Genomic DNA, 17,090 nt, shown 5'->3' with positions numbered 1-17,090 from the left:
AGCTTCGCTCTCTAATTTAAAGAAATATTCCACCTTACACATTGCTCTATTTTGTGTTGTCTTGAAAACGACAAATTGAAATGCTAATAGACAAATTAACAAAGTCTACAGCATTCCATCCATAGACAGGTGTGGAGACAAAGGTTGTCAACCTCAAGAATGTGCACATTCTCCATATATTTCACTCAAAGCATTCTCAGACATGGGACATGGGGTTTTGTCTGTCACAGTTTACTCTTCATGGCTCCACGAGATAGCCCATTCTAAGTCTGCCTCAAGTTCCAATTATTGGCACCTATTAATGTGGCACTGCTTTTTGTCTTGGATGGAGCATCACCCTATGCAGAAAAGGAACTGGATAAGGCTACCAGATTTGTGAAGGGGATTCAACACATTTAAAAATAGGTTTACGAGATCTTGCAGCAAAGTAATGAAAGGTACAATCAACATCATGTCCCTCATTTTGGTGAGATATGATGTGGCTGCACACTTATTATAAAGAGAGGCTTCAAGGCCCAAAGAAGAAACTTAGGCCTTTGTAGCATGGGCCATTCACTAATATCAAGTAGGTGGATAATAATGCATTTGATTTCAATTTCCCACTCTATCTTGGGTTGCATTTAGTGTTTAATGAAGAATTAACGAGGTCATACGTTTTGCCACTGTTGGATACAGTAGATGTTGTTGAATAATTGCGGGGCACATAATTGAACTCTGACAGCACCATGCTAGTTGCTACAGACAAATCATTGACGTGTTGGTCAAATTGATGAAGTATTAAGGAATTTCATTTTGTAGGCTGGTGATAGCAAGACATTTTTTGCAACAAGCCAAGGCATTTACCAAATTCTAAATTCATCAAAAGTTTCCTCATTTGGTGTAGAAACTAGAAGCAACGGGGTTCATTGCTTCTCAAGGCAGCATAATGAGCAAATAACTTGAAGTTAGTTGAAGTCCCAGGTTAGTGATGCCTCATAGTAATGAATTTCAAGAGATATTTTTATTTGCACACAGTTTGATGGTAATCTTTCTGACCTAGACTTATTGACTTATAAATTTTTTACTTGTGTTGCTTATGTGCAGGTATTCTACTGGTATATAGTTTTGTCTTGTATTTTTTCATTTTGTGTAACAATACTGTTCACAATAAGTCTGAACATTGTTCTAAGTTTCCAAGTTTATTCTTTCAGAAAGCTTTGGTGAAGCTATCTACCATTTGGTCTTGAATAGCATGTAATAGTCCAACTTAATTTCCTAATATTTTGCCTCTTCTTGAGTAAAGCATTGATGTACCTTATTTTTATCCGTCTGGTGAATCGGATTATTTACTAACTTGTCTAAAACCTTGAAAATGCCACAGAGAATCACTGTAGCTTCCAGTTATCAAAATTGCATATCACCTAGAGTTGTTCAAACCCATCTATTGTTTTTTCTAGAAGAAAAAGTGACAATTTTATTGGCAACTGATTCACGAAAGTGCACATAATCCTAGACATAATACTGTCAATCACTAGTCTTGAATCCCAGACATAATACTGTCATTTACTAGTCTTAAATTCCAGACATATCTCATCTTCTTGAATTCTTAAAATTTTTTCGTTTTTTTTTCAAGGAATGCATTGTTTATTTTTATTTAACCTGGAATCTTTTAGTTCCATTTAGTGTACATTCTTGGAGACAAGGCTCACAACATAGATTAAATCTAGGTTTGATAAATCTTGTGACCTTGTCTCATCATGTCGTAAGTTCATATTTGAATTTATGTGGTCATGATTGGAAAATAATTTCAGTCCTACCTCGATTTTGTGGCTGATATTTAGCAATTTTCTATGTTGAACTTTTCTAATAGTTGTTAAGCATGTTTAGTTTGAGATATGAAAATGGAGTTTTCCTTTTGCCACAACTCATTTTTGAAACAGAAAAGCAGTGAAACAGTATGATTGAAACAGTTTATTTATGAATCTCAATTAATTTTACTACTGCTAAGGTCAATCCATTTGTAAGCTTTGTTTTGCTGCCAATTCCTTATCCACTATAGGGAATAAGATGTAAATAGTGTAGATAGGTATTAACAAAACCAAGAATAAGGTATAATCTATGTTCAACCAAGTTTTTGGGATAGGGGGACGTCGGGATGGGAAGACGCGTTTCAGGCATGGATTTTTTTTGAGGCAATTTTTGGGGATGTGTTGTGACGTATTCACACATTGCTCCATTGCAAATGGGGACCCTTGCTTTTTTTTTTTGCTTTCTGGGGTTCGCTTTCTAGGTGTTTAGGATTTTGTCTGTTAGCCTTTGCAGGATGAGTGCTGTCGAGGGGATCGTTGGATTACAGGCTTTGCTTGAGCCAGGGTGAGTCCACAGGGCCGTAGAATTAGGGTTTCTTTGAGAGTCTTCCTTAGGGCCTGGTTTTGATCTTGTTGCTAATTGTGTCTTGCTTTGTGAGTGAGTATCATCCTTGAAGGTCTGAGTTAGGTCGAGTTGGTGAGTGATGAAGTCTGGAATGTCATCCTGATCTTCAAATGCCCTGAAATTTGGCTAAGTTTGGAATGTCCTGATCCTGAAATTTGGCTAAGTTTGGAATGTCCTGATCCTGAAATTTGACTAAGTCTGGAAAACTGAAGAATCCTCCAAAAACTAGATTTTGCAATATAACTCCTGGAGGTCTGAAACCACTCTCAAACATCCTGAAAGTATATATGAAATATAACATAAAGTATAAGTAAGTCACTTATACTTAAATGTTATATTCCATAAAATGATCCTGACGGAGAGTCCAAAATGTCAAATTTCGCTCCTGACCCTTCCAAAGGGTCCAAAGCGAATTTCGCTCCTGACCCTTCAAAAGGGTCCAGAGCGAAATTCTCCATAGGACATTCTACTTTGACCAAAACCTAGAACTAACGCGTTCCCAGGCTTGAATGAAGGAAAAAACGCTTGTTTGAATGAAGAAATGTGAAAATGAAGTCAGGATCTTGGCCAAGATTAGGAATTTCGCTCCTGACACTTCCAAAGGGTCCAGAGCGAAAATCTTTATAACTCTTGTTTTCCTCCTTATTTTGGCTAGGCGTTGGCTTGATGGGAGATGAATGGGTATGTTTTTGCCTCGAGAGGGAGTTTGATTGATTTTGAAGAACAAGATTTTGGCCTAAAGGAGAATTTCGCTCCTGACCCTTCCAAAGGGTCCAGAGCGAAATTCATTATAAACTTCATTTGCTACCTTGTTTGACCTTGAAACCTTCTTCCTTAGGTGGAAAATGATCTAAGTTTGCTTCTTGAAGTGGTTCGAAGTTTGAAAAGTGAGTAATCTAGCCTAGAATGAGATTTTCGCTCCTGACCCTTCCAAAGGGTCCAGAGCGGAAATCTTCTTAAAGCTCATTTCCTCCTAAGTTTGACTAATTTTTGATTTGCAGAGTATCTTGGAAGGAAGGATGGACATTCTTGTTGCCTTTGAAGTGTTTGAAAGCGTTGAGAAATGAAGGATTTTGGACCAAAAGGGAAATTTCGCTCCTGACCCTTCCAAAGGGTCTAGAGCGAAATTCCTAAAAGCTCTTATTTTTGCAATGAAGAAGATCAAGTTTTGATTTGTTATGACGTGGATGGAAGAGAAATAACTTGTCTTTGCCTCTTGAGGTCGTTTTGAAAGGGAGAAATGAAGAATCTAGCCCAAGTTAAGATTTTCGCTCCTGACCCTTCCAAAGGGTCCAGAGCGAAAATCTCTCTATGATGCATTTCTTTTTTTATTTAGCCAAATCTTGATGACCAAGACATGATGAGAAGAAGAATGAGCATGATTTAGCCTTTGAGAATGTTTGGAAGTTATGAAAATGAAGGATTCTAGCCAGGAAAGGAAATTTCGCTCTTGACCCTTCCAAAGGGTCCAGAGCGAAATTCCTTATAAACCTACTTTTTGACCTTTCTTGGACATGAAACCTTGTTTCTAGGGCAATGAAAGATGAAATCCTACCTTGCAAAGAAGTTTCAAGTTGAAAAAATGATGATTTTTGGTCAAGAATGAGAATTTCGCTCCCGACCCTTCCAAAGGGTCCAGAGCGAATTTTCTCAAAACCTCTTTTTGCTATCAAGTTTTGCTAGATCAAGTGTGGGATAAGGTAAAATCAAGAGGAAGTTGCCCATAAGAGTGACTTTTAGTTGCTAGAAACCATGAAAGATGAAGGAATTGAGCCTAAAAGTGATTTTTGCTCCTGACCCTTCCAAAGGGTCCAGAGTGAAAATCCTTAAAATCATCTTTTCTTCCAAATTTTGAGCAAAGCCAGGCTTGGACAAGCATGAGAGAGGTCATTTGGATTGCTTTGGAATGGATTTTGGTCACCAAGAATGCAAATTTTGAAGCCAAATGAGATTTTCGCTCCTGACCCTTCCAAAGGGTCCAGAGCGAAAATCCTAAAACCCATCATTTTCTCCAAAATTTGTACCAAGCCATGCCTAGACCAAGGTGAGGGATGCCCTTGAGATTGTCCTTGAATTGATTGTTGTCTCAAAAAATTATGATTTTGGGCTAGAAAGGGAAATTCGCTCCTGACCCTTCCAGAGGGTCCAGGGCGAAATTGTGCAAAACCTATCTTTTCCCTTAGTTTCATGCCAAATCTAGTGTGGATCATGATTAAAGAAGGCCTTAGGAATGACTCCAAATTGCCAATTATTATCAAGATTGAGGGAATTGAGCCAAAAAGTGATTTTCGCTCCTGACCCTTCCAAAGGGTCCAGAGCGAAAATCCTAGGATCACCTACTTTCTTTGCAAGACAAGTTAAAATTTTGATTTTTATGGCCTAGATAAGAGTGAGGCAATGTGTCCTTAGCCTTGGAGGTGAATTGAAGTTGAAAGGATGGAGGAACATGCTCAAAACTTGAAAATCGCTCCTGGCCTTTCCAAAGGGTCCAGAGCGAAATTCTTGGAAACTCATATTTTCTTCTTGGAGATGGTCAAATGCTTGAGTTTTATGGCATGGTTAGGTGGACTTTGATGTGTTCTTGCCTTTGAATATTGGATTGAGGTGATGGAGTAGCCAAAACAAGCTCAAAATAGGAAATTCGCTCCTGACCCTTCCAAAGGGTCCAGAGCGAAAATCTTAAAATCACCTTTTCTCCTTGCAAAATCAAGTCAAACTTGGGTTGGATGAGAGAAGAGAGGTGTTTCCTTGCCTTGTGAGGTGAATTCAAGTTGAAATGATGGAGAAGTGAGCTACAAGCAAAAAATTTGCTCCTGACCCCTCCAGAGGGTCGAGGGCGAAATTCTTATAGGGTTTGTCCCTGGAAAGAGTCTTGAACTAACTTCATTTTAATATCTTTTGTTGATGATTTAAGGTGTGAAATATTATGTTGAAATGAATTTATTATGTGTCCTTAATCATCTTTTGATTTATTTTGCAGATGAAAGAAGATCAAGCCAAGACAAGGACGACCTTCTCCAGTCCAGCATCATCAAGGACGACCTCCTTTAGTCCGGCATCAACAAGGACGACCTTCTCCAGCCCAACATCATCAGGGATGACCTCTTCCAGTTTAGCATTCGAAGGAAAGGTACACCATCCATCCTGCACATCGAAGACAAAGGAAGTTAAAGCAAGGGTTCGTTGAAAGCAGACAGTTTCAGAAGAGTTAATTAAAGCTAGCTTCTCAGCAACATCAAATTGAATATCGGCCAAGTTACAAGTGTCAGACAAGGTGGCATCCCAGTCATCACTCCTCCAGTCGGGTTGGTCCACTTCAACATGTCCAGATTCAATGTACCTGACTCATGGGAGATGGCACAAACTTCGATGTACCTACCCCAGTTCTCCATTGGTCAAATATTCCAGAGAAGACATGTGTCCAAATAATGCAATTATTTCATTGGCCAGAATTGAGTTTGTTGTAACAAACCCTAATTAGGGTTTCATTGTAAAATCTTGGCCATTGATCTCAAATTGATCTAAGCCATTGAATTGTATTGTGGGCACTATATAAGCCCTGGCTCCTCATTTGTAAGGGCTAATAGTTAGTCAATGGTTAGCTAATAGAGAATAGTTAGTCAATAGTTGATAGTAGGTGAATAATTAGCTAATAGTGAATAGTCAGTTGATAGTATAGCAATTAGAGTAGAATAGCAAGATAAGGCAAAGATTGTTGCCAAGATGTTGTTGTAAAAGACTTGTAAAACTTCATTGAAGAAATGGTGAAATCAATGGGTCGATTCAACAATTTGCATGGTCTTTATACTTCTCAAATTTGATTTCATGTTATTAGATGAGTGGAAGAAAAGTGTTTGATTGATGGTGAAATTTGTATATCCATACTACTAGCAGTTTGTTGATTGCAGACTTGCCTTGTGTAGTCAACTGGAATCATTCAGCTTGAGCTTAACTTCAATTGTCGCTTCTTCATTGACATGCATTAGCCTGATGGTGTCTATGCCTGTAGAGATTATCTGAACATCATAAAGCTTTCCTCCGAAGATCGCACTAACCTTGTGGAGATGGTCCTGGGATGTCAAAACAAGACTTAGTTAGAATTTCACCAAAGGTTATTCATTGCTCCTACATTCTTAGTGTCAGAATTAGATCCTTTCCTCGTCCTCATCCTTTTTCTTTTTTTCCAAAATCTAGGCTAGTGAAATCTTGTGATTCCAGTAAATCAGACGTTCAGGTCATCGAGTGTAAGTCCCTTTGTGATTCCAGCAAAATCACATCATACCACAAAGAGTTTATCCACGAGTAGAGATCCTACATAACAGGAACCTTGAAGCTTCTCCGATTGATCCTTCTGCGATATCTTCAACATTCGGGAGCTTTATTCAAGAGAGGATAAGGTACCTTTAGGTATTTTATTCTATGTTTGGTCGTGTACAAAATACACATCAACAGGATGGTAGGGGATGGCAAAGGGGATAGCTATATAAAAAATAGGAAAAATTCAAATATTCATACGATAACATTGATAACAACGAGAAGGCATTCATCATATTGACATATACATTATAGAATCCTTAAAACACCACAAAAGAGTTCACATAAGAGTGGAACAAATTAATATTTAATTGCTTCCATAATTCATTGGCAATGTATATATGATAGAAAATTAGAAAATAGTAATATTGCATACACCAAAATGCCCAAAGGCTAAAATTTTGCACTAAAGGTGTCAAAATGACAAAGTCATAAATGCCAAAAATATGGTGATAGAAAGCATGAGGCTGCCTCTAATCGATATCTCCCAACTTTGCATCAAAATCAGAGTTTGACTCTTAGTCACTGTCACTATGAGTACGAGGGGTTGTCTCATTTTATGGAACTCCAACCAATCCCTCCGTGTCTCTTCATCAATCTGGGTGGCATCCTCTAGACCAACATCCCATTGTAAAGCTGGTGTCTACCAATACTCTGAAGTTTGACAATCTTAGAGTCGCAAAGCACAAGGCACGTTTAGAGATAAGCCTATTCCTCTTGATAAAGTGAATGAAGCTATATGTGGACCAATTCCTCTTTGCAGAAGAGGAACTAGCAACCTATGAAAGGAGGTGAATAGTGAGCATCCTCAACTTTGGTGCATCTTTGTCATGCCATGCCCACTATTCCATAGGATCCTTTTGAGCTAATGTAGCTCTATCTATTTTTACTTTTGGTTTGTTGAATGTTGGACGACGGAGATTAGTAAAGGCAAGCCATTGTGTGCAAAGTAAACTTGATTCCTCAATTGAATGCATCTTTTGAAGGGCCTTCATTAACCCTTCTTTCACCTCTTCATCATCACATGAAGACAACCTACCAACTTTTGGTGCATACCATTTGGGATTGAGAGCAAAGGCTGCCATAGGAAGTGAGTTCATAGTGTTCCACTGCCACATCACAATGGGCTTAATGCGTTGCTCATATAATTCCACATTAGGATCCTTTTTACAAATTACTTGCTTCATTTTTCCAAGCATTGCTATCAAACTTATCATAAATCTCTTCAAGACTAGGAGAGTCCATATTAGCATATCTAATGACATCCACAATTGGTGAAGTGAAGGAGTAAATATATCTGCAAACAAAAATTTGAAAAAAGCCATGTTAGAAAATTAAAATCAACAATCAAATTTTAAATTTAAAGTTTATTAATAAAATGTAAATCACAAGTTATTAAAAATAACCATTTTTTACTTCACGTTGGACCATCAGTCATCATTAAGAACTTTTTGTTTGATGCTTTTTCTTTCCTCATTGTTTGCAGTAGACCATCTAGTCCACTCTTAGTTAACAATCATCAAATGTAGAGCTTCTTGTACCTCAGGCATCCTCTCTAGCAAAACAAAATAATTGACATACTTTGTTTCCATAGGTTTGCAGAATTGCTTTTTTGAAAATGTTCCAAAGAGAGCTAGTGAGGTGTGATGGTTGCAAATAAACATTTGAATATCTCTAGCTTCTATAACCTCTTGTTGCACCCAATCTATTTTCCTTATGTATTTCAATGTGTCGTTTAATGCATGAACACAAGGATGGGTCCAAAAGAGGTGCTTGTAAGCATTCTCCATCGTCATGCCAGCTAATTTGTGCACACACGCCGAATCAGTGGCCACCTGCACAACATTGGAGGCCCCAACCTCCCCAATGGCATCTCTCAAAATATGAAATCGAAATTTTGTATCCTTGCGCTTCCCAAAATGATCAATAGCTCTAAGAAAATATGAGCCAACTAAACATGTGACTATGATGTTGTAAGTGGATGATGTCTAATATTGGTCCTCCCATCTATGACAATAGACTGGTCTGTCCTAATCCAACATTGTCTCATGTCCTCCATCATCAATAGTGTGTAGTTTATGTTCTCTAGGGGGTGAATGATGGACCATTTGAAGCTACATCTTTGAATATTTGTTTGATGTATGGAGAACGTGCTACATGGAATAGGATGGCATGGGCATAGAATTTTTTTGCAATGGAGGAGTCTATTGACTTTGGTTGAAAGGACTGGAATACTGAGAGGGGGGGTGAATCAGTATTCCCACAAGTATTAAAAATTTTACCGAACTTAAACTTTTTGATCAATTAACCAAGAATGCTTAACACACATGAAACAACAAATGTAAACAAGAAAATCACAACCTCAAAAGGAACACTGGATTTATATGTGGAAAACCCAAATGGAAAAAACCACGGAGAGTGTTAACTCTCAAGAGAATACAACTAGTTATATGGTGTTTTACAAAAGCGTGGCTCACTGTTGGGTGGCAAAACGGCTCACTACCAGATAGCTCACTGCAAAGATACAAAAGACGGATAACTGCCGGAATGCTCATTGCAACATAAATGGTTGAACTGAAGACGATTGCATCTCCAAATGCATGAGATCGGTTCCTAGATTAAGCTCAGATCACAATTCACAACCTCTACAACAAATCCGGTGAAAGATCTATGTACAACTATCCTTCAACACTTGTAGCAGGTCCGGTAAAGGACTACTGCAACACTTCTGATTCTGCACTAACTGCCTTTGCTGTCCGCAACTCTCTATTTCTCTGCTATCTTCGCTGCCGTGTCTCCTTCGCTACTCACACACACACACACACACACGCCTCATACACTTCCCTTTTTCTCCTTTCGTTTTTTCACACACGCATCACACATCACACACATCTACATATATACCAAAGGACATATACAACGGGATAATGTGTCGGCCTATCTCAACATGTTATCCAACAAAAACATAAACAAAACAACCATGTCGGCCTCCACAAGATTTACACGCTTCATTTCACATAACTCTTTTACCGATGCATATACCTTAATTACCGAAATGGGGCACGGTCATCCAGACCCATAGAAGCTAACCCATTATCACAAAACTCAAGCACAACATTTCCAAACTCAAAAGATATAGATTCCACGCATACCAAGAGTACCACAACACGAAACTTGAAGGGATACACCTGACATGATCAAAATAGCTGATACGAGAACATGTAACTGATACCGGGACCAGTGTAGCTACAACATAGGACTTTGGAGAAAAGGATCTTCCGAAAATTACTCCATTATATCAACTCTATCTTACTGCATCATAACACATAGTAAAATCAAGACGCACAACACTTGCTCATATCAAAAACTGCTCATACCAGCTGCACACAATATCTAGACCAAACGGATAACATTGAACTGCATATACTGTCTGGTCCAAACTGGATAACTGGTTTGACATCAATGACAACAATATTCACACAAGTCTAATAGAGTCTGCCACCTCTCTTGCATGCACATTGAACAAACTTGCAATTGTACCTGGCTGCTCACCACTAATAGTCTTCCTCTTCCCTCTTGTGGAGACATAAACATCACCACTAGCACTACCACTAGTAACCCTTTAGACTTTGATTCCGCCTCCTTACGCAATCTATGACATTCTATCCTCTCATCCTCCATCTCTTCACAAACTTTCACCCCTTTGCTTTTATAGCCCAATAGATGAAAATACAGTCTTGTATAGCTCCCTCTAAAATCATTATTACAAATGTGACACAACAACAATCTAGTACCCCCAAATTTTTCTTTTTATCTTTTTCTGCTGTCACAAAAGAAGAGGTTTTAAGAATTAAAGGGTCCTTTTGTATAAGTTTTTAGAACTTTGAAATGACATTCAAATGGATATTTTTGAGGCTGTCCCCCTTCACCCATAGCACTCCCATACCTTGATGGACCCCTGAGTTGGTTTTCATTTCGTTCTTCCCTCTCATCATGCCCACTACTCTCACTTCTACCGCTCATGTTTTGTTTTGTGAATCAATATGCAAGTGGAATTTGGAAACTGAAAAAAAATAAAAAAATCATACATCTAATGTTTTAGACTTTAAAAAAAGTTAAAAAAAGGAACAAATTGAAGACTAACAGTGAACATACCTCTTTCACTTCTCTTTCTGGTTGCTACCTCACTCCATTCCTCACTTTTGCTGCTAACCAATGCTGTTTTTTCCAACAGCACTTTCAAACTCTGCTGCTTTGTCTTTCTAACTTGGCTGCAATTTTTGCTACATTTCAATTCTTCTTTTTGTAATGTTAGGGTTTGGAGGGTGTGGGGGCCCACAAAGAACATTTAATTTTTTTTGAAAATTTCATTTTTTAAGCAAGGCTGGGAAACGTCCCAGAAATGTTTCCGGGATATTTTCAAATTTTGAAGATGGCTGGGAAACATCCCCGAGCTGTCCCTATGTTATCAGAACGTCTCCCATGTGGGTACGTTGGAAAAAACCTTGGGGACGTGTCCCTGTGTACCCCTGGGTCTAAATGATGGGTTATACTCATAGTCACCAAGTTTGAATAATTTGATTCATTCAAGGGGTTAAAAAAGTTTGGATATCTGGATTTTTGTAAAAAGTTAGGTAAATTTTTTATAAGAATTGTAAAGTTTGGACTGAAACGGACACATCCTTCTGGTCCAAAAATTCCAATTCTGGTTGGATTAGGTTCAAAAAATCTGAATTTGGTAACTAGGGTTATACCTCTATAAGTGTTCTAACTTCTATCTATGTTTCCTTGTACTTTATTGTATGTTCAAAAAAATACATTATTGGACTCTAGACATCTTTCACAAATTGTTTTGATGGAGCTAATGTAGTTTTAAGCAAGGCTTAAACATTACATAATTGGACTCTAGACATCTTTCACTAATTTCTTGGATGAAGCTAGTGTGGGTTTGGCATAGTTTTTTTCATCCCTTTCTTATTTACAGCGGACTGAAAAATAAATTGAATGAATGATTCAATAATCGGATAATTACATTGAACGATATACACACGTATATATAGAGGTTACAAGACGATGTTCTATAAATAGGACTAGTCTTTAAAGTGAAATCAAATAAGCTAAAAATCTTAAAAAGCTAAATATAGCTTAAAAGGCTAAATAATAAAAATCTAACTTAACAAGCTAAATAAGTCGACTAAAAAGCTAAATAGCTAAATAAGTCGACAACTAAGATGACTGCAAAAAATAGAAGATGACCATTATAGAAGATATTAATATTATTTTAACAGGGACTATATATGTATGTTTTCCCCCACTGCTGCATTTCCCATAGCTGGAACATGGTACAATATATTTTTTCTGTATATAAATCCAAACCTAAGGCAAACCTTTCGCCAAACATCTTGTATAACAGAGTTAATGGCCTTGTATTTTAAAAGCAATCTTATACTAAACAGGACCATTTGAAGACTTTACAATGTTATCAATGTCTGCATGTTATGTTTAAAATTGTAGTTTCTAGTGCTATGGTGCTTTATGTGCCAGGAGGCATAAGACTAGTGCTAGGAGGGATAATGATTTAGATGTAAAGTTACCAAATTTGACCTGTATGTATTAATTGATGAAGTTCTACCATGTTTGGAGTGATGTACTCCAAAGATGTTATAGTTGACAGGGAAACCTACACGGTGTACAATTGTTGAAGGCTAATTGTGAAAATATCAAGACACAATTGACATCTTGCCACAACAAAGTTTCACTTGCTTCACTTTTCATTTTGGTACTGATCCATTTAACACAATTTGCAGACGTAGTAATCAACACCAGTGATAATGTACTAAATACAATGGAAACAAATATGTCAAATTATTTTCTCCATACAATGCTATTTGTTGTTGTTAATATATAATAGTCTCCAAATATATTGACAATCGACCTTTATGTGTATCATATTTCTTACGCTACTAGAATAGCCAACATGATAAAAATAAGATTTGAGTATAATCTATGGGAAATATAAGGATCAGAAAATAAATATATAAAATTTTATAAAGCGGACATTGTAGCTGACTTGATGAAGGTGAAAATTAGTTCATTACTATATTCATCAGTTTTCCCTCAACTTTGAAGGCATGTATTGCTAAAATCAGTAAATTAACATAACCTTGGCCGTAAAGGAATGGCAGAAAGACTAACTCATAATATTTCTGGTGTGGAAATGACTTATTATATCATTGCACTCAAACACTAGGATAACATGCAGGTAATAAGAGAATGGTGGAAAGAAAGGAACTTCTTGTCTGACAGTTAATGTGTGTTTGTTTCTCATATTGAATCATAGAGTGTATTTAAATACTTGTATGAAAAAGCTCTCCATGGGTCCAATAAGCTGTCTTTAATTGCTTATTTTCCGTGCTTTTCATGTGCCAAGGGCATTAAATCGGAGATGTAAACTGCCATACTGTTTACAAATAATGACACTTGTCAGTTGGGGTTACAATCCCTTTGTGAGAGTAATGTAAATAAGAGCTAGTATCTGGATTTCATGCACCACAATGTTATCTAATTAAAAGTTTCTAGAAAACCCAAGCAATTAATTTCAGTCAATGAGTTATAACATAAAGCTCATTTTTTACTGAGAGGATGGGCTTAGTTTTTTGTCATTCCTTGTTTGTGCATGCATAGACTTGCAGAACCTGCTGAAAGCTTACAGCAATCCTACGACAGCTTTCTTCACCGTATGGTTCATCGAAATAAAAAATTGAAAGTAAGAATTTTGTTTGACCTTTTATTGCATTTCATATTTATTTCTTTAACTGTGTACCTGTTTTGACCTTTTTTGTTTTTTAACTGATCTTTGTCCAGTCAAGAAAATCACGGGTGATGCTTCCATTTGAAGAGGTTCAGTCAAAGGGCTACCAATGTAATATGCTTAAGAGCCATGAAGAACTTGGCATTAAGGGTTGGTTTACTTTTCTTTGTTTTGTTCACCATGTTTAATTCAGATTGTAAATAGGACTCATCTGTAGGAGAGCTTTGACTATTTGGTGTGAGTTGCTTCTTACTTGTAATTCTGACAACCTTTTGCACTTCAACAGGAGGTGAAATTGAATCAGAGAATTATCCAGAAGGTGGAACTATTCTTACATATTCTGACAAATGCACTGTTGATGGTGAAACCTCTGACAAATATGTTCACAGAAATGAAAATTTGTTTAATAGATCAAAGTTACCGTCTGTAGAAGATAAGGAACAAAACAAAGGAAAAGTAAACTCAGAAGGGGAAAGCAGTATAGCACTGTTGGGGACAGTGGTTGTTTCAGCACCTAGTTTGGTTTCTAATTCCAGCTATCAAGATACTATCGGCTTAGAGGAAAGTCTACACTGTGAGCATGCTGAAGAAGTACATGATACATATCACAGTCCTTTTAATTCTATTGTTAACACAAAGGAAGTAAAATTGAGCATAAATCATGTTGATGAATCAATAAGAATGAATCCATCCCAAGCAATCAATGGCACTAAGCTTGCTGTTGAAAACTTTAAGATATTGCCCAGTAAAAATTTGGAAGACCGTGCTTTGAATGAACAACACAGTACAAAAGGAAACAACTCTTCTGTTCTAGCTGATCACATGGAACATGATTTGGCTCCTGCAGAGGAAAATGAGTCCGGCATTCAGGAAGACAATAGATTGGAGGAGTTGGTTCCTGTTAAATGTTTTGAAATGTTGACAGATGGTACTTTTATCAGCAGCCAAGAGCAGACTTCTAAAGATGAGAGAACGAGCTCTCTACTATTCAAAGATTGTAAAGATCTATCTGGGATAAGCAGCAGAGAGCAGAACAATGACAGTGGAGGGCTAGAGGAAATACAAAGTCATAAGCATTTAGGTGAAAGTTCTGGCTCTTTAATCTCTACGGAAGATACAGTTATCATACGCAAATTTGTCGATTCTACCATTGTTGGTGATACTCAACAAGTAGAGGATGCTTACCATCATGGACTGATAGAACCTACTATTAATACAAAGGAAGCCATAGCTGAAATAAATAATATGTTTGGGAAGCCACTGAAGTTTGAAAAACCCAAATCAGTAAATCAACCATGGAAGATGCAAACGGCAAAGCAACCTATGAATAGTTTTCAGGTATTAGTTGATGAAGATTTGAAAGCATCTGAGGGTGAAACCCCTATTAATCCATTGGAAAAGGACCTTCAAGTATTTATTGATGAAAATGTTTGCCATAATTCCCTTCAAGAATTTATTGATGAAAATGTTTGCCATAATTCCTCTGATGAATCTCTTTCATCTAAGAATTTTTCATCATTTCAAGAATCGCCAGTATTGGCTGATATTAGTATTAAAGGGAGTCAGGATACAGTCAACGACAAGGGATACTCTTCTGCACCGGTAGAGTTTTATGAAGATGGAATGGCTATAATAGAGAAAAGTGTTAATAACTCAAAAGAAAAAAATAGTTATAGACAGTTTGGAACTATTGGAGAAATGACTGATAATTCCAAATTCTGTAGCGAGGACACAATCGTCATACGTAAATTTGTAGATTCTGCTATAGTTGGTGATAGTAAAGAATTAGAGTCAGCATTCCATCATGGTCTTGTTGATCCAACTGTTAATACGAAGGAAGCAATGGAAGACATAAACATGATGTTTTTGAAGCCACTGCAATTTGACAAGCCAAAAAGTAAAAAGCAATCACCAAGTGCTAGAACTTTCAAACAACCTGATGAAAACTTTCGTATATTTTCTGATGAGGTCTTTAAGGAACAAGGAATGAAGCAGGGATGCTTTGTGAACAGTTTTGGGAAGACACATGATTCTTCTCTTCAATGCATCAAAGATCTAGAGATATTTGTAGATGAAAATCTTATGTGTGGTCCCTTAAAAGAACATACGGGAATGTTGAACTCATCTGAGGATGGACATATATCAATTCATGAAAGTTCTGAAAGGATGCAGAAGAAGACATTGAACAAATGCAGCACATTTGAAAACAGGGGCCCCTCCTTTCCACCACTTGAAGTATATCAAGATATACAATTCCCTCCAGCTGTTAGTTTGCCTTTGAAGTCCTGCAACGAGGACACAATTGTCATAAGGAAAATTGTAGATTCTACCCTTGCTGATACTGAAATAGAGGATGCTTGCCATCATGGTCTGGTTGAGCCTACTATCAATACAAAAGAAGCCATGGCAGACATAAATAATATGTTTTGTCAGACTCTTCCCTTTGACTATTCAAAAAGGAGTTGTCTGCCACTGAAGGCTGGAACAATTGAGGAGCCGTGCAAAGGTCCTTGGATACTGACAGATGAAGATATGGAAAAAGAAGATTTAGACCAGCGAGTTCTTTTGCCCAATAATACAAAGGAATACAATTGTTCTGTTCGAACAGCCAAAGACTTTAAGATAACTGTGGATGAAAATGGGGATTGCAAGTACACTAATAAGCGTATGATGAAATCCTGTTTATTAGGTGATAATGTATCTGTGCCCATACTAAATAATAATGACAACTCCCTTGACATACAGAAAAAGTCATTTATGCTATTTGAGAATTCTAAAGATGAAGATGTTTGTAAGCCAACAGGATGCTTCGAGGTGTTTATTGATGAACAATTCCAGGAATAGGAGAGGGAAAGATTTTCAAAGCGTTGGTTTCATGTTGCCAGCTCAAGTTCTTGATTTGTGGAAAATATAATGTGGTTTGAAGAATATTGAACCTTGGGAGCAACTTGCAAGCTGCAACAATTTTTATCATTGTTGGATGTGTTTGCTTGGTCTAGGGTTGACCTGGATTTGTTTCTGGATATCTGTTGTCACTATGAACAATAGTGCTGAAGAAAGATTTGTTTATCTGGAAGGTTCAGTGATAGGGTTCTTTATGCTTTGTGTACATGGTCATTTGCTACTGAGATATTCGTCTGAACAAAACTGCACAATAGGCATATACAATTTGCAATTAGAAAATGAGGACGTTTGCTGAATTTGTAAGTGGTTGTCAATGTATGAAGCTTTACATTGAGAAATGGCAAAATGGCTGCTAATCTCATTATCTCAACTGTAACAAGCTATATCAGTTTGGTCTGGGCATGCCTGCACTTGTTTCAAGTGTTGTTGAAATTTTTTGTGAACTGATGGTTTGTAGAGTGCATTTAATGCTAGAAGTACCATCTACTATTAGCTTACTTGAGCCTTTGATTTTCCTAAAAATTTCATACAGAACATAATTGAAATAGTAATTTACTAGCAACTAAATGTGTCAGTGTTTGAAATTTGAGTCACCCGTTCATTCAATTCTGTTAATGCCCAAGTTGGGATGCAATCTTATATAATGATG

The 17,090-nt window shown here is 37.2% G+C and overlaps 1 protein-coding gene across 3 annotated transcripts in view; it reads left to right on the top strand.

The window, feature by feature from the left end:
- LOC131069232 (uncharacterized) overlaps positions 1 to 16,837 on the top strand; it is a 55,348-nt gene extending 38,511 nt beyond the window's left edge. For all 3 annotated transcript variants that reach the window (XM_058004593.1, XM_058004594.1, XM_058004595.1), the window contains exons 4-6: positions 13,411 to 13,492; positions 13,591 to 13,687; positions 13,824 to 16,837. In XM_058004593.1, the coding sequence (XP_057860576.1) occupies positions 13,411 to 13,492; positions 13,591 to 13,687; positions 13,824 to 16,381 (2,737 nt within the window). In that variant the 3' untranslated portion in view covers positions 16,382 to 16,837. The remainder of the gene's footprint in view (positions 1 to 13,410; positions 13,493 to 13,590; positions 13,688 to 13,823) is intronic.
- The last annotated feature ends 253 nt before the right edge of the window (positions 16,838 to 17,090 follow it).

The sequence above is a fragment of the Cryptomeria japonica genome, chromosome 7 (assembly GCF_030272615.1).
Source record: "Cryptomeria japonica chromosome 7, Sugi_1.0, whole genome shotgun sequence".
Lineage (NCBI taxonomy): Eukaryota > Viridiplantae > Streptophyta > Pinopsida > Cupressales > Cupressaceae > Cryptomeria > Cryptomeria japonica.
Note: the sequence above shows the minus strand (reverse complement) of the source record. Positions and strands in the feature narration are given on the sequence as shown.